Below are 23473 nucleotides of genomic sequence, written 5' to 3' on the forward strand. Positions count from 1 at the left end.
GGGCCAGGGGAGTAATCAGGCATGGTGGGAGGGCAGACGAGGCTGTTTTCAAAACCACATGCTATTCTACTAGTCTGTACTGATATTACCACAAAACAATACCTAGTATGCTGCAAATAATCAAACCATCTGTAGTATTAGAGAAGTACCCATATGTCTTTAACCTGCAGTCTATATGGCATGCTATATCCCACAATGCAACGCTACAGATCGGTCATGTGATCAGCTTCGAATGTGCTGTAGCTTAGTTGTTTTGAGGTGGCATGCAGCATTTAATCGGAGATGCATATAACTTGAGCTTCAGCAGCAGTACATCGTATGCTTCACGGATGGGTTTTAGGACCAAGTGCAGCACAACGTCAGGTAGTTTAGAAAAGTTACTGAATTCTCAAAAGCAAGGTATTTCAACAGGAAGCAAGTAACAGTCTTTGGAGGCCTCCAAGAACCTAAAACAGTACCGACTGGCAGGATAGTGAGCTCTGGAACAGGCTCACTAGTCCTGCGAGTGTTCGATGAAGGTGACAACTCCGTGGAGGAGCTGATTGGAATCGTGATGGAGGGAGAAGCAGTGTCAGAACCAGGGCAGACCGTGGGCGGGGCAAACAAAGTCCAGAGGGAGCAGACAGAAGACTTGTCGTGGACGGGCAGAAGGTCATAGCAGAGATGAGATGACGTGGTCAGGGGGAATCTGGAGTCGGAACCAAGACGTCAATCCAAGAATGCTGGATTGACATCTTGCCCAAGAGTGCTGGAAAGCAGTGCACGCTGCAAAGTCAATCTGGCCCAGAGTGAGGCCTCGGTGCAGCTTAAATGCTGGCTGATGAGCAGTGAGGAGCTACAGCTGGGACCACACAGGTGGAACATGAAGCTGATGAGATGGTGGCAGGGAGAGCTGGATGTGACAAACCAAGCATCTATGAATCCATGTACTTTATTTAATTGACAAATAGAGTTTAAAAATCTAACACTCAAATATTCATTCAAATCATGTTTTAGTCATTAAATAACTTGTTTATTTGTAAAATATTGCATTCATTTGACTTTCATATACAAATAGTAAAGTGCATTAATTGTGAAAGTCTGTGACAGACATTTACTTGGTTTATACATGTTTTATGTTAGTTCAAGAAGAAACAACTATAAGTTGTTGACTACACTAAGTAATACACAGCTTTCAATACCAATATTTGAATTCACTTCAGCAGTTATTTTCAAGCAAAACCATTAACACTTGCTTTGGCATCTACTTGCTGGGTGACAGATGATGAGCCCTGGTCCAGTTAGCCTGGAGGGGGCTTGATCGCCTCTGCTTTTTGAATATTTCAGGGTTCTTTGGCATTACTTCTGGTAATGAGCTTGGACTGCGACAGCAGAAGTTGGAGGTCTTCCTACCATCAGTCACTATGCTGCAGCTAAGCTTAAGTAGACGGAAGCCAAAAATAGGCTGCAACTCTCCCAGATGAAGTTATGTCACCGGGAGTTCCTGCAAGGTTTTCTGATTAATGAGTCGACAAAAAAGTGCAGCGGAGGACAGCAGTCCCTGCAGTCACGTGAAGTCTGAAGCCTAACAAGCACGCTGCGAGAAAGGAAAATCATATTCTTTTGGAAAATTAGGGGTTTAAATGAAACAAGGAAACCATTTCTCCACATACTCATTACATTCATATTCATTTTTGTTTGTTTGTTTTCTGATCACCAAGAGTTTAGAATTAGTAAGTAATTATTATGCTTTGAAAGTGGTAGGTATTGTAGAACTGAATGTGACATGGACAAATTTGAGAACAGGAAATTAAAAAGTATGATAACTCAAACAACAAAGCATTTGATTTATCTGACAACTGTGATTTTTTATTTATTTTTTATTCATAAATTAGTCATTTCAGTCACCAAATCAGATTTGTATGGTCATAACTTTTTTTTAAAAAGAAAATCCCAAATTTGATTCAGTTCAAAAGTTATAATTCTTTCAGAATTTAGAAAATGTCACTGGTAGAAAGTTGGTACAAATCCAAATCGTGAGACAGTCAAAAACCTGATAAATCTTGAACATATTATTAGTTATATGGATTACAATTGAAAATGATATTGTTTATTAAGCAATTTTTCACTTAGATTTATGTCCAAAAGTATTTGGACAATGATACACTTTTAAGATTTTGCATTTACACAAAACCATGATGGATTTTAAAATTATATAAACAATCAAGATGCAATCAAAGTGTAGACTCTAAGATTTCAACACATCCAGAAATCAATTACCCTGTCTGACATCACCTCCAGACCTTTTATTTTCACCATTTATCTTCAGTAACAAAGGAATGGACAGCACCTGGCCACTTAACTTCTTCTTCAGTTAATTCTTCAAATACTAGAATGAACCCTTGAAAATAGAAGCAATTTTGCTAAAATGTCTTTAGCATTATTCTGAAAATGTCTTTAGCATTATCCTGGGGCCTCATGTTCAAAACGTGCGGCGCACAATGGTAAATGTCATATTTTAGTCATTTTAGTTGTAGGACAAAAATGTAGTGGTCTTTCAATGACCGTAAAGCGCAGCACAGACAGGTCATTCACAAAGTAAATACAAAAAGGCCTCCAATGAAAAACAAAGAAAATCCAAACAAGGAAAACCAGAGAGTGCAGCTGGTTTGTACACACTTAGGGCCCGATTTACTAAAGGTTTGCGTGTGTAAAAACGTGTGCAAACTCGACAGCACCCGCAAACCAAAGTGCCAGCTGATCTACTAACAGCGTGCAAAGAGGACTGCGTCTCTCAAATGCGCAAAATAGCACACGCAATCCATTTAGTACTTTTGCCCTGATGAATAATCAATATGGGGCGTACCCGCCAGAAATCGCTAAATACTGGGAGGGAAAGATGCAAATTGGTCCATTTACCACACGCAATGAGATTTACCAAGCCTGAAAGTTTTTGCGTGGATTGTGATTGCGTCTGTATTTAATACGTTCGAAAGGAAGGTGCTAATCTCCACATGCAAAAGGAGAAATATTTTATTTGAATGTTAAATCGAGTATTATTCAGCAAAAGGTTGCCACAGGAGGCACATTCATTTTTTTATTTGTGATAATAAATAAATCACGTGTTTTCATGGAGAAAAAAGTGTTTCTCATTGTGCGCCTATACTTGTTCTGCAGTCATACCCCGGTGTTGTGCCGTCAGCACCCCTGCCGTGAAAAGAACCCCCTCGTCTGACAAAAATGATATTCTCATTCCATGTTCTGTTCATGTTCTGTTGTCCATGTTCTGTTTAGCGTCCAGTTTTGTGTTAATGATTCATGTTTAAGTGCGCTCATGGATTCGGGTAAAAAAAAAAAAATCGGGTGAATGGTTATTGATGTCATTAATTAATAGCCTGCTTACTGTGTTGTCTTCCATAATATTTGTAAATATATATAATATAAACTCCTAAGTATGTGTTTGTGTGAGTGTGTATATATAAATATATTGAAGTGTCAGTGTGTTGTTTTTTTTCTTGGTCTACTTATCATTGAATATACGAGGGGGTGCTTTTCACGGCAGGGGTGCTGAATACGGCACAACAATTTGCCTCTTCCACTAATATCTCTATAACTCCAACTCGTCAAATTTCATTTTGCGCTTGCAACTATATCCTGCTTTCCATCCACTCTCCATGGCGCAAAGTTTGCGCCGCAAACCGGAAGACGCGCAACACCTCATTTAAATACTGCTGTTTGCACCTGTTATCAATTGCGCACGCAATCTTAGTTGATCACCCGCAAAACACACAACAACAGCACGCGCAAACTTTTTCAGTGCACACGCAATTTAGTACTCTTTATTTAGGATCTTAGTAAATCGGGCCCTTACAGTATACAGCTCGTCACCTGATTGCAAGATACTGTAGGAAAGATTGTAATGTCTAGGACAAGATAATACTGATATCCTAATATGTACCCCAGGAACTCACTATATGACTGCAAAAGGCCACAAATGCACATCAAGTCCAGGGTGTAGTCTGTTCTAGTTATGCGTCAATGCTGATTGAAGAATCATCTGGAGAGACTCAAAACAGTAAAACAAGATATGTTGCTTTTGACTACAATGTCTCGTGGGTTTGTATATAAATTAAACAAAAGAAATGTGGCATATATTTTTTGGTCATAATTTATACTAGAATGTGCAGTTCGTTGTAATAATGGAAGTGGTGCTGGTTCGGTTCACATTTGAACTGATTCTGTGAACACTGAATCTCAAATTACCTTTGACTCATTTAACATGTTTGCCAAACAGAAAAATACAAACGGTATGTTGTTTTATTAGCATCAAGGACTTAAGTAGAAGACCACTACAAAGTTTCTTGAAGTTTAAGGGGACTGTCTCTTCTGGACACACTGGATCTGTCAGCTTGAAGGGGTTAAGCAAGTTTATTTTTATTTGACTCAAACTCTAAATGCTTCCAACTGAAAGTACAAGTTTACTGATGAAATTCTGCAAAACCGAATTTGAGGTTCAGGATTGTGCTTTTTGGTATAACTGAGCTTATTTTGGGATGGTTATACATTATGTGATAGGGTTTGGTCATTTCTATTGACTCATTTTCTGTTGTTTGAACTCTGTAAGCACATACTTGTGATTGGTATTATATTATGATGGCAAAAAGTGTTCATTTGTTACATTTTGGTCCAAATGAATTAATCCAAGTACTGTATATCATAATCAAAAGGCTTTTGTTATTCTCTCTGATGTGAAATCAGTTTTACATGGCTGTGTCTTCTTTTTGCAAATAAATATGCAAATAAATCAAAAACACTTCTTAATGTTCTAATTCTAGCAAGTCCCGCAGACCTGTTTGATATTCAAAAGGCAAAGTTAATCCTCTTTATTTCAACTCTAGCCAGCCATCACTAATAGGCAGTGTAGGCGGCACCTACTCACTGTGCCATCCCTTTTTGTGACTGGTGATGAGGGATTATTGGGAATCAAAGTTGGATTATCTTCTTTACTAAGGAGCCATTCAGGGAAAGAGGTGGTGGGAAGAGCAAAACACACTCATAATAACATGCAGTACAAGAGAGTTCAAAAGTATTGATCAGTTTGACTCTTCACATGCATGGAAGTTTAATCAAACCCTTACACATTCCACACGTGTATGTAGCTAGCTGAAGTTTACAAACTTGATGACAAGCTAGTAACAATTGTTACAAAAAGCGAGTCAATCTCCATTGTGGTGTTAATTATACTAATAGACACAAACCACTGAGGGCAGGCCTGGAAGGGTCTGATAGTAGTCTTCTTCTCATCTGATCTTGGCTTTTTTTTAGATGTGTGACGTCACACTGTCATAACTATCCCTATCAGTGTGTCTAACAAATCATGTCGCTGGTGTTTGTCTCTTTGTTTCTCTCACAGCTAATGTACATCTATTCATCTGAGGCTCCAGTATAAATCTGGACAGTGATTAGCTGATGTTTCTTTTCTCTTTTTTCTTTTTTACAATTCTCTGCCCACCCCAGTGGCAAATAAACCAGACAAAAGGCTCTGGATTTTCCTCTGCCCTTCCCTGGATGACTGGATGATTGCTCCAAGAGCTAGTTCACCACAGATTAAATCCTCAGAGAAAAGCCACAATCTGTTATTTTCTCTTTTTACTGAAAACTACCCATTGTCAGACTTCAAGTAAAACTCTGAACAGTACGGTATATTTAAATCGCCCATTCAGGCTGCTTCACTGAATTGTTACACATATTAAATACCACAAACAGCTTATAATTTCTAGTTTGTGTCATTTAGTTCCCTAAAGTTAATGAGAAGTCCCTATACGTGCTGAATAATATCACAGCCTGACTGCTACTAAATGACAGGGTAAGAAGGTGCATAATTACACCCTCCAACACAGTTGGCACCTTATAATGAAGAAAATTATGGAGTGCAGCTTCTTTGTCAAAGATGGAAAACTCCACAGGGACGTAATTAACAACTGTTAATTACCTGTTAATATAGACATATATCAGGTTGTGTGTGTCGTGTTATGTTGTATCTTATATGTTTTACCACACAAACACTAAATTATGCACTTGGAAACAGCTGGAGTCCCGGTGACGTAAAGGCTTTCATTTCTGTTCCAACTGAAACCTGTAGCACAACAGGACTTGAATCTGTTCTGGGTCCGTTCACAATTTACAGTGTTTATAAGGGCAACAGTGTAAACATAGAAAAATCGAATGCTGTGCCATGACTGCAGGCAGAAACCTAAAAGTCTTGTTAAATTCCTTTTTTTAACTCTACCAAAAGAAAATACATGTACAAAGTGCCATAACATTAAAACTACTCAATGGTGAGTGTTTAACACTGAGTAACAATCCTTTATTTGGGGTCCTAAGTCACAACATTAAAAACTCCACCATGTTTGGGGCTACCATGTCTGAATATCTGTCATTTAGCAAGTGGTTCACATCTTTGCTGCAATTATTGTACCTCATACAGTAAATTGGAAAAACAACGTTACACTTTATGGACGAAAGCATTTGGTCACACTAATTATTATATTCAGGTGTTTCAATCAGGCCAGTTTGCCACAGCTGTCAAGCACATAGCCATGCAGTATGACACTGTGATTGGATACTCACAAAACAATGTATTTCTTATTACTTGCTTTCTTTTACCCAGTACTCCATGCCTGAATTATTTTTTTTATAGTTGTTAATTGATTTTTTTATTACCTAACTGTATTTGCTATACTCCGGCTTCCTCCCGCAGTCCAAAAACATGCATAGTAGCTCAATTGATGATTCTGAAATTGCCCGTAGGTGTGAATGTGAGTGTGCATGGTTGTCTGTGTGTATATGTGGCCCTGCGATGGACTGGGGAACTGTCCAGGTAAACCCCTGCCTCCCGTAATGAGCTGGGATAGGCTCCAGCAGATCCCTGTGACGCTGCAAAGGATAAAACGGGTATAAAAGATGGATGGATGTATTTGCTATAGTGCTTACAGTATATTACTTTTCATTGCATTAAATAAAATTGATAATTGAGTAATTTATCCTCAAAATATAGACCTGTAAAACAAAGCTAAAGTCCTGTTCACATATTAAACTGTGAAAAATTTGATTTAAAAATCCATCCATCCATTATCTATACCCGCTTTATCCTTTGCAGGGGTCTGCTGGAGCCTATCCCAGCTATTTTCAGGCGAGAGGCAGGGGTTACACCCTGGACAGGTCACCAGTCCATCGCAGGGCCACATGCACGGGGAGAACAAGCAAACTCCACACAAAAAGACCCTGCTGGGCCTGGGAGTCGAACCGGGACCCTTCTTGCTGTGAGGCAACAGTGCTAACCACCAAGCCACCATGCTGCCGGATTTAAAAATATTAATAATAGTAAAATACCTCTTTACAAAAAGAGGTATTATCGTGACCACATAAAACACTGGTCCTGAGTGAACTGGCTTCAAGCATTGAAACTACACAGGGTTTTTGTCCTTCTGCCATGAATGTGTAGGTTACTGCCAGTGTGAAGCACATCTGCGGTGAGGAGAGAGAACAAGAAAGAGTAATTGTCATCACATTCAATTAAGAGGGCATTTGTAATGTATGTAAATGTCAATGTTTATTTTGTCCACAACATCGTTCTCACTTTATCCATTTATCCAATGACTCACCACCGAGTGAAAAGTTTTGTGGTTTGCAGTCCAGATCAGCAGTTGTAGAGTCATTGTCCTGTGCAGAGACTTACGCAGAATTAGCATAATACTGGACCTTGTTGTTTTTCTCCTTTAGAAAATCAAAGCAGTAAACAATTTTCAAAAATGAACACTTTCATCAGTGTATGTTCACTCTCTGGCCGCATCTTTGGGCTCACCTGTTCAACGTAAACGCAAACATCTAATCAGCCAATCACATGGGAACTCGATGCATTTAGGCACAAAGCCATAGTCGAGACGACTTGCTGAAGTTCAAACCGAGCATCAGAATGGAGAAGATTAAGACTTTGAACACGGCATGGTTGTGGGCTGGTCTGAGTATCTCAGAAACTGCTGATCCAATGGCATTTAACACGCAGTTATCTCAAGAGTTCACAGAGAAGTGCCAGTTGAGCATCATTTCCACACCACAGCCACCTGAGTATTCTTGTAGATCATGTACAACCCTTTATGAGCACATAAAGAGCTTCAGATGGCTATTTCGAACAGGTTAATGCACCATGTCACAAAGCTCAGTTAATCTGAAAGTGCTTTCTTGTACATGACAATGAGTTCACTGCACTCGATTGGCCTCAACAGTCTCCAGATTTAAATCCAATAGAGCACCTTTTGGATGTGGTGGAACGGGAGACAAAGGGTGTGCAGCTGACAAATGTGCAGCCACTGCGTGGTGCTGTCATGTCATTATGGACCAAAACCTCTGAGGGCTGTTTCTAACACCTTGTTTGAATCTAAGCCACAAAGAAGTGAGGTATTTCTAAAGCCAGAAGGGGGTCCAAACTAGTGTTGAGGTGTGCCCAATGATGTGGCTGGTACATATGATTTTTTTATATTGCTAATTTCTCCCCAAACAGAAGATCATATGATTGATTTTCAGCCCCGTCAACTTTAATTAATCATTAATTATGATTAATCAAGATTACTGCAAACGTTTGATAATGTTTTCTTAAAGAATCGGTCTAATTTCTACAACTGACCTGGCTTCTGTCAAATGTTGAGAATCCTGATGTATATTTTTTTTATTTATATTTATGAAATCATTCAGTGGGTAGCCATACAGTGTGTATTACAAATGAATGGTTTACGACTGAGACGAGGAGAGCAGGGTAGGAGTGAGGAGTTGTCTGTGAGGACAAGCTATCAGGGTTGATTGCTTCCAGTTAACTGCACATCCTGGTGGCTGCTCAGCAGGTCAAAGTGCATCGTGTTGCAGTAGCTCACATCACCTGACAGCTCACACACACACTGGGCAGGCTGACTTGGAGGAGCCTGTCTGTGGTGTCATGAGCTGACTGAAACCCGGCTCCTGTGAAGAAGAGTTATTGTGAACCGTTTTGACATGGTTTTGTTGAATATACCTTTCAGGTATTTAAAGTGCATCTATGTAGTTTGCTCAGCATGTATTGTACAGTCATGAACATAGCACTGTTGAAAAGCTTTCCTCAGCGCTGGCTCTCCAGAAGAGCTCTCTCGTGTGCCATCTGTTAGCACAAAAGTTGAATGCTTGAACGGAGGTGGCAGGTGGAAAATATACCTGCTGAGCCTTTAATTGGCTGAGACACAATGACCCCAAATACAGGGAATGTAAAATGATGGTGGAGGTCTTTGCTATGCAAAAGCAAGTCACAGCTGTTGCAAAATTCTCTCTAAATTTCACACTTCATTTTTAATTTTTTTAAATAAAGTTCACACTTTAAATGACACAATTACACATAAGAGCATAAAATCCCTTTGGGCTTCAGAGCTGGGGGAAAGCCAGGGGTTCAACATAATTTAAGCGTTCTTTAGGAGGAGGAACTGGACTCTAAATTAAACGTGAAAGTGGTTTATCACCTGGTGTGTATGGATGGGCCTGCTATGGTTTGTGCCATGTACTGTGTTGTGTATTTGTGTGTGTTTGTCCTGCAGGTCCTTAGATGGGCGGAGCCAAACCTGATGAGTAATTTGGAGCACCTGACCAGTGCTCCCACATTACTTAAGACTGCCTGCCCAAATGCCAGGGTGCTGGCCCCCTCTGCCATCACCACCTTTTCTTTGTTGTGTTGCCTTCCCTTGTTTTAACACGGACAACATGCACCTCATATTTCTCATTGCAGCCATGCACCTCACTACACCACAGATGCTGATTCTCCACGACCCATTGTAGTTATTTTTGCATTTTCCTTTAATAAACTTCAATTCGTTGATCTTTAGTTCCGTGCATCTCCCTCATTTGTTGTGGCCTGCGAGCTGGTCATAACAGTAAGCTACAAATTCTGGCAAGAAACCCATGAGGTGTAACTTTTTCTTGGATTGCCAAAGCTTTCTTGCATCTTCATTTGTAACTTCTGCATATGTATGACACACGGTGCTGACAAGACCATATGCCACTTCTTTTGAAAATATCAGGATCTATTAAGCAACATGACAAGAGAGCATGTGCATCTGCGGAAAACACTCATCCATGCATGCAAACATTCTGACTAACTTAAATGAGTGCCCCGCCCAAAAAAAGTACTTATATTGGTGCGTGCATGAGTATGCAATAACTATTCCATAAGGAAGTCTCAATTTAACAGGTGAAAATCAATTTATGTCTCAAACCATAAACTCCGCTTTAGCTGTAAAAATGTAGCATAACATTAAATATCAGTGTGTTGAAAACAGTATGTTTGATGATGCAGGAGATATACCACTTAGCAGAGGATGTGTATGATTGCAAAAGAAAACCTGCCCAGGAAAAATAGATAATAAGCAATCATCTTGGAGAAAAAATTGTTGCTACACAAAGCGTGCCTGCAAATCTATATCAGAATGGCAGAAAAATACAATGATAAGGATTTTGGAAAGGTGTAGTGAAGGTTCAGCTCTAAACCTCACAAAAATGTTGGACCTTGGGAGAGCTGGGCATGAACTGAATCAATAGCCCCTTTCACACAGCCAGTTCGAGGCGGGAACGTTGCGCCTTTAAGCCGCCTCGCTGTTCTGTGTGAAAGTCACGGAGGCGGAATGGGGGGGCCAAGTGGCCCCACCAATAAGCCGGCAGCGGAGGTAGTCACAGAGCCGTCACAGAAACGAAACGGGGTCTGTGTGAATGACACAGCCGGCATGCCGCTGACATGACGGTCGGACTGACGCTGTCGTCACGCCTCTGATTGCGGAACGCCGGCATGCTGTGTGAATTTACAGACGGGAGCGGCGTTATGCCGGCGTTGTATGGTTCTGTGTGAACCAACAAAGGCGGCGTATTGGCAGGACTTCTTTACACCAATATTGCGGAATCTCTGTGTGAAAGGGGCTAATATCGTTAAGAAGAATAGGACAAAATTCCTCCACAATATGAGATACTGATGTGAGAGTATTCCAATTAGAGAGTATTCCAATCTCACATGGCCATCCACATGGATGGCCATGTGAGATTGGAAATGATTACTTCAAATTATTGCTGCTAAAGGTAGACGACAAACTATAGACCAATTAAGGTACTTAGCTTTTCATACATGAGTTTTTGTTTTTCATTCTGACCTAATCTTTTTGTTTAAACAAGTCAAAGGCACATGGAAAGAAGTTATATATATTTTTGTCCATCTGAGTTTCTATTTACCTAATGCCCAGACCTGCACAGATTAAGTTATTATTACTCTTTATTGTTTTTACATAAATACAACAGGATTAAAAGAGGGGGTATGCGTAGTACTTTTTGTACATGACGAGATTACCATTAGAACCTTAAAGGGGACCTATTATGGCATCTAATACCTATTTTAAACAGGCCTTGGATGTCTTAAAAACAAGCTTTTGATTGTTTTTGCTAAATAAATTAGAAATTCAGCCTCTGAGCCATGTCTTTATCTTCCCATTCTCTAACCTCATTATCTATGCGGGATTCTGAGTGGGCGGGCCTATGATAATGAGGCTCTGTGCTGATTGGCTGCCTGAATGACGCGATACACCGCTACGAAAAAATGGCGGAAGCTCCGGCCGGCGGAGTTACACCGTGTCCTAACTGCATCCAATGCGAGCGAGTGTCAGCGACAAAATCAATTCCATCCATCCATTGGCTTTATTTTTTATATAGGACTGTCCTAACTGGCCATAGCGACGCAGCGCGCCGTTTTGCTGAACATTTGTCGGATGCTCTGCTTCGCGTTGAAAGCCGGTTGAAAGCGCTGTAGGAAACAGTCATGGATGAGGAACGGCTGATCCAGTTAGTTGAAATGAGAAGTTATCTCTATGATTCCTCCTCATTTCACTACAAAAACCTCAATAAAGTGGCAGCTGCTGGAGGGAGATGGACAGAGAGCGTCCGATATCACGCAGTGCGATGCGATAGTCAGACGCTCGCATGCAGTTACACGTTTTTATAGTTGTGGCCGTGGTTTGAATTTTGGTTACGTAACGAAAATGGGCATAATCTGAACGGCTCGTAGAAGCCACATCACACTGGACGGCTCATCCGGGCGGCTGTACAGACACTGCAGAATTTGGTTGCTTTCCTCCTTCTCTGAGTTGGCAGGCTGAGGGGAGACCACTTTATATATGTTAAAGCAAGAAAAAACATGTTTTTCATAATAGGTCCCCTTTAACAAGTAGAGCTGATATGGATCCTTCTAATCTAAAATATAATAGTCACTGTTGTAGAAACAATTAAACAAAGAGTTTAGCAAATCTTCGTTAGCAGCGTATTGTAAATTGCAGCACAGCAGAAAAAACTATACACAGTAAATAAAAACTACATGAAAAAAAGAAAACAGCTAACCTGTATACAATATATATAGTATAAAAGATACCTGAAGTAGTTAGAGAGCTGCCGTAAGCATTTTAATTAGGGGTGTCAAATTAGCGCATTAATCGCGATTAATTAATTACAGGCATATTTAGCGTGTTATATTTTTTAATCGTTTAATCTATTTTTTAATCTCTAACTTTACTTTTTCTGTTTGCAAGTTGCGTTTATTATGAAATCTGTGTTTGTGAAGTGGGCTTCTTGTGCTTGAGTTGTGGGTGGAAACAATGGTCAGTCCCTCCTTGAGGTGGACACTGATTGGCTGTTGCTGTGTGGGCGTGGTTAGCTCTGCTGGTACACTCCCATTGTAGCTGGACAGGGGGGGGGGGGCGGTGAGTACGAGGAAGAGAGGCGATAGTGGAGAAGCATGTGAAAGTTGTCAGTCCGGTGAATGGGGAATTTACATTTCTAAAACGCCCCTACGGCACAATTGATAAAGGTAGAATGATATCTCTTTGTGGAAAGGACTTTGCTCACCACTGAAGCAGCTCAAGTTTAGCCACAAAAACGCAAAGCACCCAGTCACGAGCGCAGCCACAGCTAGCGCAGCAACAATGTTGCTACAGCAACGCTCTTCCCCAAACTGCATCTGTTCAAGTCTGTTAAAAAAAAGAAGACTTTATAAAGCCACTTTTTTTTTCTTTCTACTTTCTTTTGTTCTGCCACAATAATGTAATGAATTCAAAGGAAAACACTTCAATTTGAGGGCTTTTCTCAGCAATTGTTTGGTGAGATTAAAAAAGAGATTAGAGATTAGATGAATTAATTACAGATCTCAATTAATTAATCACTCGATTTTTTTCTTTAATCGCTTGACAGGACTAATTGTAATATTGCAACATTAACTGAGGTGGAGGGTGGGTAATCAGTCATTTATCCGGGGGAAGGAGAAGGGCATGTAGAAACTATTTTTGAGTCGGTTTGTTTTTGATTTAAGTGACCTGTAGCATTTCTCATTAGGCAGGGGGGAGAAAGGTGACTGCTCTGGGTGTGTGGGGTCTTTACTGGCTTCCCTCTGTAGCCTGTAAGTGTCTCTGAAGTGGGGTGGGATGATTCTGAATGATCCTGGATGAGTCTGAAAATCTGAGATACAGCAGGGGACGTGACTTTGTATATGCATCTGGAATGTACTGTAGGTGTAGACCTGGTCCATACTGTTATTCCTTTATTGGAAAGCTGACATTTGTATTGATCTTATCTGAAGTTAGAAGCTGGCTGGCAAAAAAAGTCAGTTCCCACAAACCATGTAAAGCTGGTCATCTTTACAGCAGAAACAAATATGATTTTGGATGTTCAAACTAGTTTGTGCTTTCAGGACATTAGCTGTAGCTGTACAGTAGCTGATGTATTTATGAAGCTGAATCATTAATGAAGACGCCAAATAGATGAGTCTGGTTTTGGTGCCAGGTGAGTTGTTTAATGAGCAAGTACAGTGACCCTGGGTTCTTGCTCAGATGTATCTCTCACATGTCACCACGTCACCTCTGGCTGCAACAACCTGAGATGGTTTCAAAATGCCACTCTAGAAGCAAATGAATGAAGTCAGAGTAGCATAGTGAATCATTTATAGAGACAGTCTGTGGGTTTTATCTGACTTGTTATTCCCAAGGGGGACACTGAGCATAGCATCAGATCCAGAAGTAGAAGAGACATTTTCAAATAATGATGATGCTGTAACATGAGGCTGTGTTTGCTGTCTTTGGCCACAATCCCGGACATGGGGACTAAATTTGAATTGCAATGTCATTTATGTCGCAAATATTCATTAATTTTAGTCGACGAGCCAAAGTTACAACGTGTATGCAAACATCTCACTGATTTGGGAAGGACTGAGGGTTAAGGACTTTTATGTACTGTAAGCATGGTGAAGCAAATTGAATTTAAATTTTGTTCTTATTGTGTTTGATCATGTTTTATACCAGTCATTTTTGTGCAAACATCCTGTCTTAACCTGGTTTGTGTAAGATGTATATGACGTAAATTACAAAAATGGTAAAGGGGTTCACGTGGTGATCGACTCCTGAGTGTTCGAAGCTGAAGGGCCCTATGACTTCATACAGTATAAAGATCAGCTGTGTCCACCAAAAGGGGCCTCACAGCCCGAAAAGTGTGCATGCGTGTGGGCAGGTGATGACCCATGCTCACTTGCTGTTTTGACACGTTCACATAGACCACCTTTGCAATAAATGAGTGGGTTCTGCCCTCTGTCTACAGGGGTTATCAGGTTTTAAGGGGCTGAAGTGCAGTTTTATATTACGGTAAATTGTACAATGTGTTAGTAAGCTCATTTGAGAATAATGCAGGAATAATTAACCCTTTCACAGGAACACTGGCAGACATCTGAAAAATCTCTTCACCAAACACATATGCTACTTGTTTAAATGATATCAAACAAAAGGTTCCATTAATCAGTCATTTCTTGTCCTCACTTTGACCTACAGAAGAAGCAGGTTTAGTTAGCGTGTAAATAAGTCTTGATTAATTTTTTTTTTTTATCTTTTTCCACTTCAGTTAAACCAACTGTCATAGATGTTGACATATACGTGAACAGCATCGGACCAGTGTCTTCAATAAATATGGTAAGTCAAGCTTTCCCTGCTTAAAGTTATAGTCTGTAATGTTGGAGAGCTAGCAAGATTTGAAAGTGGCACCTCCTCTAAGCCCCGCCCCCTCCTCCCCCTCCCGTCAACGCTCCGTCCAAAGCCACGCCCCCACAAACTTTGGGGAACGCGCATTTGCAGGAGTCCAGTTTTCCAGGACATTTTGGACAGCACATTTTCAACAAAACTACCCCATGTCTCATTCACCTGTAAGCGAGGCCGGTTTTAGGGGGGTGGGCTGTGTACCCCCAGAAGCGGACAACCTGCGCGCAGAATCGCACTTTGGGTTTCTTTTTTTAGCCTTTTTAAGAGGGCGAGCCGTTACATCCGACGTGACCACCCGACCGCGAGCCGGCAGTGAAGCCGGGAGCGGCAGCGGCCCTCCGATGTCAGGCCGCGGTTGCCAGTCGGTCTGGAGGAGCCGGGGGGAGGGGGTTACACTGGGACAGTCTGAGCCGAGGAAGACCCGTGGGAAGTGGACACGGGGGCTGGAGGCAGCTGGAAGCAGAGGCAGGCTGGATAGACTATACGGGATGTACCCAAAAAGTGAATGTAAGGAGCATTTATGGGTACAAGTCGGGAAGTGGCCTACTTTACATATTTCAAGGGTGCTGAATCCAAAAAAAACGGTACCCGAGCAAAATTTTGAGTTTTTGACCTTTTAATTTGCATATCAAAATGGCCGCCAAACTGCCTGTCTTGGTCAATCGTTGGACCATTTTCCCCAAGTTTTTTTGTAAGTAGGCATTCAAAGATGATTAATTAAGTGTCTAGATCTATAGTCTAGGGTCAGAGCAAGGATATAGTGGAGGCTCAGTGCCTTTTTATATGCAAAATACCAACTTTTAAGGTCAAATTAAGCATTATTTGTGTCATTTTTAAGGCCGACATAAATATTCAGTCAATATCACTCTTAAATGTTCCCAGTGTGTATATGATATGTGGTGTGATAGGAGGCAGAGAGACAAGACGAAAGGGCGCATGAGACAGAGGGGGGCGTGGGCGGGACTTAAAATGAAGGCATCTGATTGGTTCTTTCCCCCCTGCCAAGCCTCTGGTCCTGGACCAATCCATTTCATTCGGACCGCAAAAAACAGATTGGTTAGAGTTTTTACAGGATTAAACCTGTCAGAGAGGTCGGATGTTTTTCTTTTCTTTTTCTGAACACATTATTCACTGGCTACTCTCAAGATGGAAGGACCCTGTATAACAATAAATGTTTTTGAATACGATTATAGACTATACCTTTAATGGGATGATATGTTTGTACAGATTTCTGAATTGTGAGCCCTTTCTTAACCGCATGGTATTTACGTTTAAGCTGTTCAGTCATTGTGTTTGCAGTATGTTTAAAAACGACATCATGAGCCCCAGATAACTCAGTGGGTTGAGCAGGCGCACCATATACAGAGGCTATCGCCCTCATGCAGGTTCAAATCCCAACCCTGTCACTCTTTACTGTGTCTTACTCCCTCTCTTTCTACCCATTTCCTGTGTAGCCACTTTCAAAATAAAGTCCACTTGAGCCACAACATTTTTTTTTTAAACAAATGACATCATAGTTGAACAGTTGAGGGAGTAGTTTCTAAATCAGATTATGACAGCAATCCAAATGCAGTGTATAACACTTTTCTGTCCTGACTCTGTTTTTCTTTTTCTTCATCTTTGCCATCTATGGTTGTTTTTAACATATGGAAGGATTTCACTTAAGCTCCTGGCGAGTATGTGCTTCAGCAATTGTTTAATAAACAGAAACCCTTAAAGTGTTTGTCTTTATTATTTTGTACCAGTTTATTACTTTAAGACTTAATCAACATAAGAAGTTAGATATGAGAGTTATGTCATAATATTTTTAACCCAAGTTTCATTTCAAGACGGCGTGTCCGTATTGAAAGGACAGACAATCAGCCGCCGTGGTTATTTCAACAGTAAGATAAAGAGAATAAGTAAGAAAGAGAGTGACCAGCTTGTTATTTGTTTGATTTTGCAACCCAGAGCAGTTTCCCGGGAAGAAAATGAGGAAAAAAAGAAAGGGGCTCTACTGGGAGAGGCTAAATACCAGTGCCAAGCAGTGGTACTTTGAGAAATTACTTGAGATCATTAACATAGATCCATACAACCTATCCGTAAGACCCGGTCCAGACACAAGCATTGGCTAATTTATCTCTGTAACTCTCCGTATCTCGTCTCGCCAGACTCTTCAAAACAACGAAAAAGAAGACTTCGACTTTGGAGAAGATTGACGAAAACATTAGTCAACAAATTATTGTGATTGTCGCCACCGCTTTTGCGAAAATAGTCTACAAAAGACGAAGGCACCAGATGATCATTCAAATGATTACTCAGAGGCCAAGCCCTTATGTAATGCAGTGATGCATAATGATTAAGTGGTGTTAAAGCACAACTACATGATATTAATGAGGCCAAAAAAGGCTAAAAACTAGCTTTTGATGACTAGATCGACCAGATACATCAAGCGCTGCCAGAGATGTGCAAATGTTTAAAAAAAAGTGTTTCCATTACACTTTTGTGTTAAACTATATTGCTTATCAAGAATTACAGGGTTAAACAGCCTGGGGAGAGATTCTCCAGACCTCCTTCTCCCCACCCACCCCGACTAGGGAGACACCAAGGCGTTGGTAACCGAGAGATATAATATTCCTTAGTGAGTCCTGGATGTGTCCCATGACATCATGGGACTAGTCTGAAACTGGTAAGCTTCTGGACCAGATGGCCAACCCATTTCACCTGGATCCTTTTGATGTGAAGGAGCACTCCAGGGCAACCGAGCTCCTCAACGCTATTCCCAACAGTTAGCTTTAAAAATGCTCACTTTGGCAGCTTGCATTTGCAACGTCATTCTTTCAGTTATTACCCACAGTTCATGACCAGGGGCAGACCTACAGGGGGGCCCCCACTCAAGAGCCTTGCCCCCCCATCGCCTAATTTTAATGCTACTCAGCTCAAAAGCTCCCCAATGCATTGAAATAAGGCATTCATTTATTTTTTTAACTAAAGAATAGTTGGCCCCCATAAAACAGCCTACTCAGTTGTGCCACCCCACATACTGCAAGTCTGTTTGACTCTGCCGGTGCTGCTGTGTGGATGAGATGACACAGTATACAGTATGCACAGTATGCACAGTATACTGATCTGGGGCCTCATTTATAAAGCTTGCGTGTGCACAAAACAGGGCTTGAAAGATGTGCACGCCACCTTCTACGCAAAGGTTGGGATTTAAAAAAAAATACTAACGGGAAAATGTGCGTATCTTTACGCAAACTTTTATCCTAGCGCACAAACGTTTTGAAGATATGGGGAACTGGCGACGCAGAGGGTGAGGTGGAGAAATGAAGTCAGATTCATGTCATACTTTTAATGTCATCACATATCAGACTTATGTATGTATTAGGTAATATAATAGCGCTGATCGTGTCCCTCTGTATTTGAAGCATAGGGTCAGTCAGTCGGCCACTTCCAGCTGCGCCATGCGCTTGGATCGCTCTGGTGCTGCTGGTGCTGCAGCCGCGGAGCAGGACACACCGTGCCGGTGTCGTGCCAAAAAGTGATTGCAGGGCTGTACAGTGCGACAGTTTTCATCGCATTTGCGAATAAAAATCATCCGGTGCAAAGAGAAATATGTATCCACTCGCATTTGTGCGAGTGAGTTGCGCTGGGGTCATGTTAAAAAAAGTGTGAAAATTAATATGAATGTCTCTTGACCTACATCAGCCTTTCTCCACCGGGGTGTCGTCAAAAAATTACCTATTCTGACATTTCATATATAAATACCGTATTTTCGCGACCGAACCTAAAGGCGCCGTCTACAGACACACACACACGCGCTTCAGAACACACAGACAGCACACGAGTGTGCGTATTTTGAAAATAGAGCGGGAGCAAAACTTTGTTTGATTGTAGGCTACTTTATTTCAGTTTTTACATTAATCAAACCCATCGAAGTCCTCATCCCCTGTTTCTGCATTAAAGAGCTCAGCTAAATCAGCTGTGCCAGTCCAGATTTCCACACTGTCAGAGTCACATTCCATGCCGTGCGGCGCCTCGGACTTGCCGGCTTTTGCGAAAGCTCGCAAAATAGTCCCAGCAGACACGTTAGCCCACGTTAGTATCTACAATCCATCTGCAAATTGTGGCATAACTTGCCCGGCGCTGCTTTCCACTCTTGGTGAAACTGTGTTCTCCCTCGGTCATCCATCTCTCCCGCGCCGCTGCAGCCCTAAGGCTGATTTATGGTTCCGCGTTACACCATCGCAGAGCCTACGCCGTAGGGTACGCGGCGACGCGCACGTACGGTGCGCTTTGCCGCGTACCCTACTGCGTCGACTCTACGTCGATTTAACGCGGACCATAAAACAGGCTACACTTTGAACGGCCGGTGTTCTGCCAATTTCTGCTACCTGCCGAGAAATGCTACTTTTTGGTTCTGCGCATGCGCACGGTCGATTTTCAAAATTTGCATCATTTCTTGCACTATGTAAAATGGATAACATGGGATGTTGAGTATTTGATCCTTCAAAATACACTAGACCCAGAACAGAATTAAAAATTCTATCCAGAGCAGTCTTCATGTCTCCACCACAGAGGATCTCATGCGGATCAGCACTGAGGGATGTCCATTAGAAACATTCGACCCAACAAATTCTGCAGTCCATTGGCTTTCCTCATCTAAACGTGCCAGGCGACCAAATTATAAAGGAGTGGCCACAGTTTGTGTCTCAAGTTTAAGAACAAGATCTCATTAAGATCAGCATGGACTGAACCGGTTTATTTGCTGTTCAACATGTAAATGAAGTTCTGATGAATATAACATGGATTTCACAATAAACAGGTTAACTAACTGTCCACCCGGCTGTGCTAGTAAATTTTTATTTGTGCTACTAAAATTTTTAACTTGCTAGCACCAGTGCTACCATTCAAAAAAAGTAAGCGTACAGCCCTGGATTGCCTGCCAGAATCTGATTTCTCCCCTGAAAATGGGTCTTTTTACCTGCCAAAAATTGATTGAAGGCCAAATACAGTTAATGAAAGGTTGTTTCTACCTAAATATGATTTGATCTCATTCTTGAAGCGTTTACAGCAGCAACGACATGCTGCCACTCACTCGCTTTATTTTTGTTAGTGATGCCACTACTGTGACCACCAAATAATGTTGTTTTCTTGGCCTCCACCTCATCCACAACATCTCGATCTCAGTCTCCGTGAAATTTAGTGGCACGGTTGCCTGGCTCGACATGTCTCATTCATCCTGACGCACAGCAGAAACAGGCTGCAGGAAGCCGCTGCACATGCTCAGCAGGCTAATTTATATGCAAATACAATCATCATGTAGTTTGTATTGCCCATTCATGGTAAAAAGTGGGCGTGTAGAGGGCGGGATATGAGGCGAATTCATGTGCGCAACCTTCCAGCTGGACTGTGATTTATAAAGGGAACATTGCGTGCAGATGTGCGTGCACACGGTTTTATAAATCAGGATTTTTTTTTGTGCGCACCCATTTTCGGCTTTTGAGTGCACGTACACTTTTAGTATGAATCCTACGCACTCTTTTATAAATGAGGCCCCTGGTGGTTATTGTTCGTACATAGTATGCCACCTTAAAGACAATTATGATATGGCATAACTGGAACCAGGGGCCTCATGTACTAAGAGTGCGGCGCACAAAAAACGTGCGTACGTAAGTTCTGGTGTTGGTTCTTAAAATACAAACAAGAAAAGCAGAGTGTAAAGATGCACTAACGCTGCCCATAAACATTCACAAACCCGTACGATCATAATAAAACCAAAACTCTTCACGGAACGCAACGCAAAGCAAAGAACAGCATTACCCATAATGCAATGCAGCTGAAATCGGAAGAAATGCCCCCAAATAAATGATTTATTCCAGCTCACAGCCGATGTGGTTTTTAATTTTTTTGACCTTTTTTTGCACATTTCTTGTTAGAATGAGCGGTTTTTAATGGATAATTATCTTCATTATCATTTTCAAACATATGTATTTGAGGGGGGAGACAGGGCGGAGTTTTGTGCTCCCGCATGTGCGCTCAAATCCACGCTGATTGGTATGTACAGAGCAACCTGCGTGGATTTGGGCGTACACACTGTTTTTTACATCTGAATTTTTGCGTTCGTGTAAATTCCATGCACGGTTTCACGTTGAAATCCACGCACTCTTAGTACATGAGGCCCCAGGTCACGTGACCACTGTAACAGACTTCCACTATTGCATTTTGTCGAAGTGGATATTTTCTCTAAAGTAGCACGGCCTCAGGCTCTGGCTCTACATTTGTGGTCGGTCAATTGTGTTGTCTTGTTGATATGGGACCATTACGTTCAGTATGTGACCATTTGTGTTGTGGTCAGAATAGCTTACTGTTTCTAGCACTTTATCCCATCATAAACAAAGACATCCATATATTTTTGGTAAATGCTCCTGCTCGAGGGAAGAGATGATTCATGCCAAAAAGAGATGTTTTCCAGACATGTTATAATCCTATTCACAACAACTTAAAAATAAAATCAGTGCTCTCGAAGGGTAAGTAAAGTTATCTGTATTGTCACATAATATTTATGAATGTTCAAACAAAATAGAAAAAAATTATGCTGTACAGATACCTACTGTATTTATATGCATCTTGATTTTCTTTGTTTTGTTCCATTTTTTTTTTTTTTGTCTTTTTAGGAATACCAAATTGACATCATCTTTGCCCAGACATGGATGGACAACCGCCTCAGATACAACAGCACAATGAAAATACTGACTTTGAACAGCAACATGGTTGGACTTATCTGGCTACCAGACACCATCTTCAGAAACTCCAAGAGCGCAGATTCCCACTGGATTACAATGCCCAACCAGCTGCTAAGGATATGGAATGATGGGAAGATACTTTATACTTTAAGGTAAATACATTAATTTACTTTAAAACCAATAAAGAAAAGAACTAAAACTTAAGTGAAATACTTTTAAAATATGTGCCAGCTGTTCAGTTGGCAGTAAGAAGGTATGAAAAAAATAATATATTGTAATGGCAATAAAAGTGCCGACGAGAGGGAAGTCTGGGCTTCCCTGCTCAGGCTACTGTCCCCAAAACCTGACCCTGGATAAACAGTAGAACCCTGATGCATCGATGAGTGGAATAATAATACAACTTTATTTTTGTAGCACTATTCTGAACAATGTAAGTACTTAACATAGAGGCAGAGAATTAAAAACCAGTAAAACAACTTGAAAGAGCAAACACAAAATGAAACAAAGGAAATTCTAGGACTACATTAAATAAATAAAATCACAAAGATAAAAGGCTATCTGCAAAGTTAACAATAACAATAAACATTACACTGGCGAGACGGGATTATCTATGCCACCCTTCCCAACAAAGTTACAAATTGATTAACCAAAAAAAAAGGGACAAGGCAGTCAGATTAGCAGCAATAGTATATGTCATATATTCATCAGATGATATAAAAAGCTTGAAAAAGGAACGTTTTAAGAAGATATTCAAAGGTATCGACTAGGGGTGTAACAATATATCGTGCCACGAAATTTTGCGATACAAAAACGTCACGATACGTGTCGTGGAGGTGACAAACTGTATCACGATATTGGGTTATTTATATGAATCTATTGTGTTGACTAGTAACGCGCATCCGACCACGTGTGCCGACCGCGCCTCGACCTGCAGACCAAAATCTTACTACGCTCAGAAGAAACTAGTACCGTTTTGCGGTCCCGATCACGGGACTCTTGCAGGGTTCTGAACTTTTACTTATGTAAGGCTGGTGTAGAGTTAAGCCTTACCTTATTAAATTAAACCTTTTTCGGGTCATGAGTAGGATAAACACGGGGACAACTTCTGCTGAGCTCCAGTGTACTTTAATGTCCGTTCAACAGTGTAGGATTTTACAACATCAACACAGCACCTAGTGCCGTACTGTGGCGTATCACTCCGCCCAATCTAAAACATACTAAGCACTACAGATAAACTGACTAGTGTAATTATAGTCCCTGATTTACATCAGAATATAAAGAATATATTTATAAAATAATGAACCCTGAATGACCAAAATAACCTTCTTAACAAAAATAAATCTCCTCTTACACTTATAAGGTGAGCATGAATCAATCTTTTTTATGATGTAAAATTGTATGTTTTTATTTACTTTAATTTATTTATTTAATTTTAGTTGTTACATTTCTGGAAAAGAAAAAAGTCAAATCATACATGAGAGAAACTATTCAGTTTGTGGCAAAATATTTTTATTGTATGAAACTGAAGATGCATAATGCAAACTTGACATTTACTTTTATTTCAGTTTGTGGAAAATGGTTGGCCTGGCTTTCTCTTTAAAACTTAAACAGTTATAAATAATTACAAACTGTAACAATAAGGCAAATGCACAG

At 40.8% G+C, this 23473-nt stretch overlaps 1 protein-coding gene across 1 annotated transcript in view; it reads left to right on the top strand.

Annotated features, from left to right (window-relative positions):
• LOC133457738 (gamma-aminobutyric acid receptor subunit gamma-3) overlaps positions 1–23473 on the top strand; it is a 58517-nt gene that overhangs the window by 13779 nt on the left and 21265 nt on the right. The window contains exons 3-4 of the mRNA XM_061737053.1: positions 14962–15029; positions 21752–21972. Coding sequence (XP_061593037.1) covers positions 14962–15029; positions 21752–21972 — 289 coding nt within the window. The remainder of the gene's footprint in view (positions 1–14961; positions 15030–21751; positions 21973–23473) is intronic.

This window comes from Cololabis saira, chromosome 13 (assembly GCF_033807715.1).
Source record: "Cololabis saira isolate AMF1-May2022 chromosome 13, fColSai1.1, whole genome shotgun sequence".
Classification (NCBI taxonomy): Eukaryota; Metazoa; Chordata; class Actinopteri; order Beloniformes; family Belonidae; genus Cololabis; species Cololabis saira.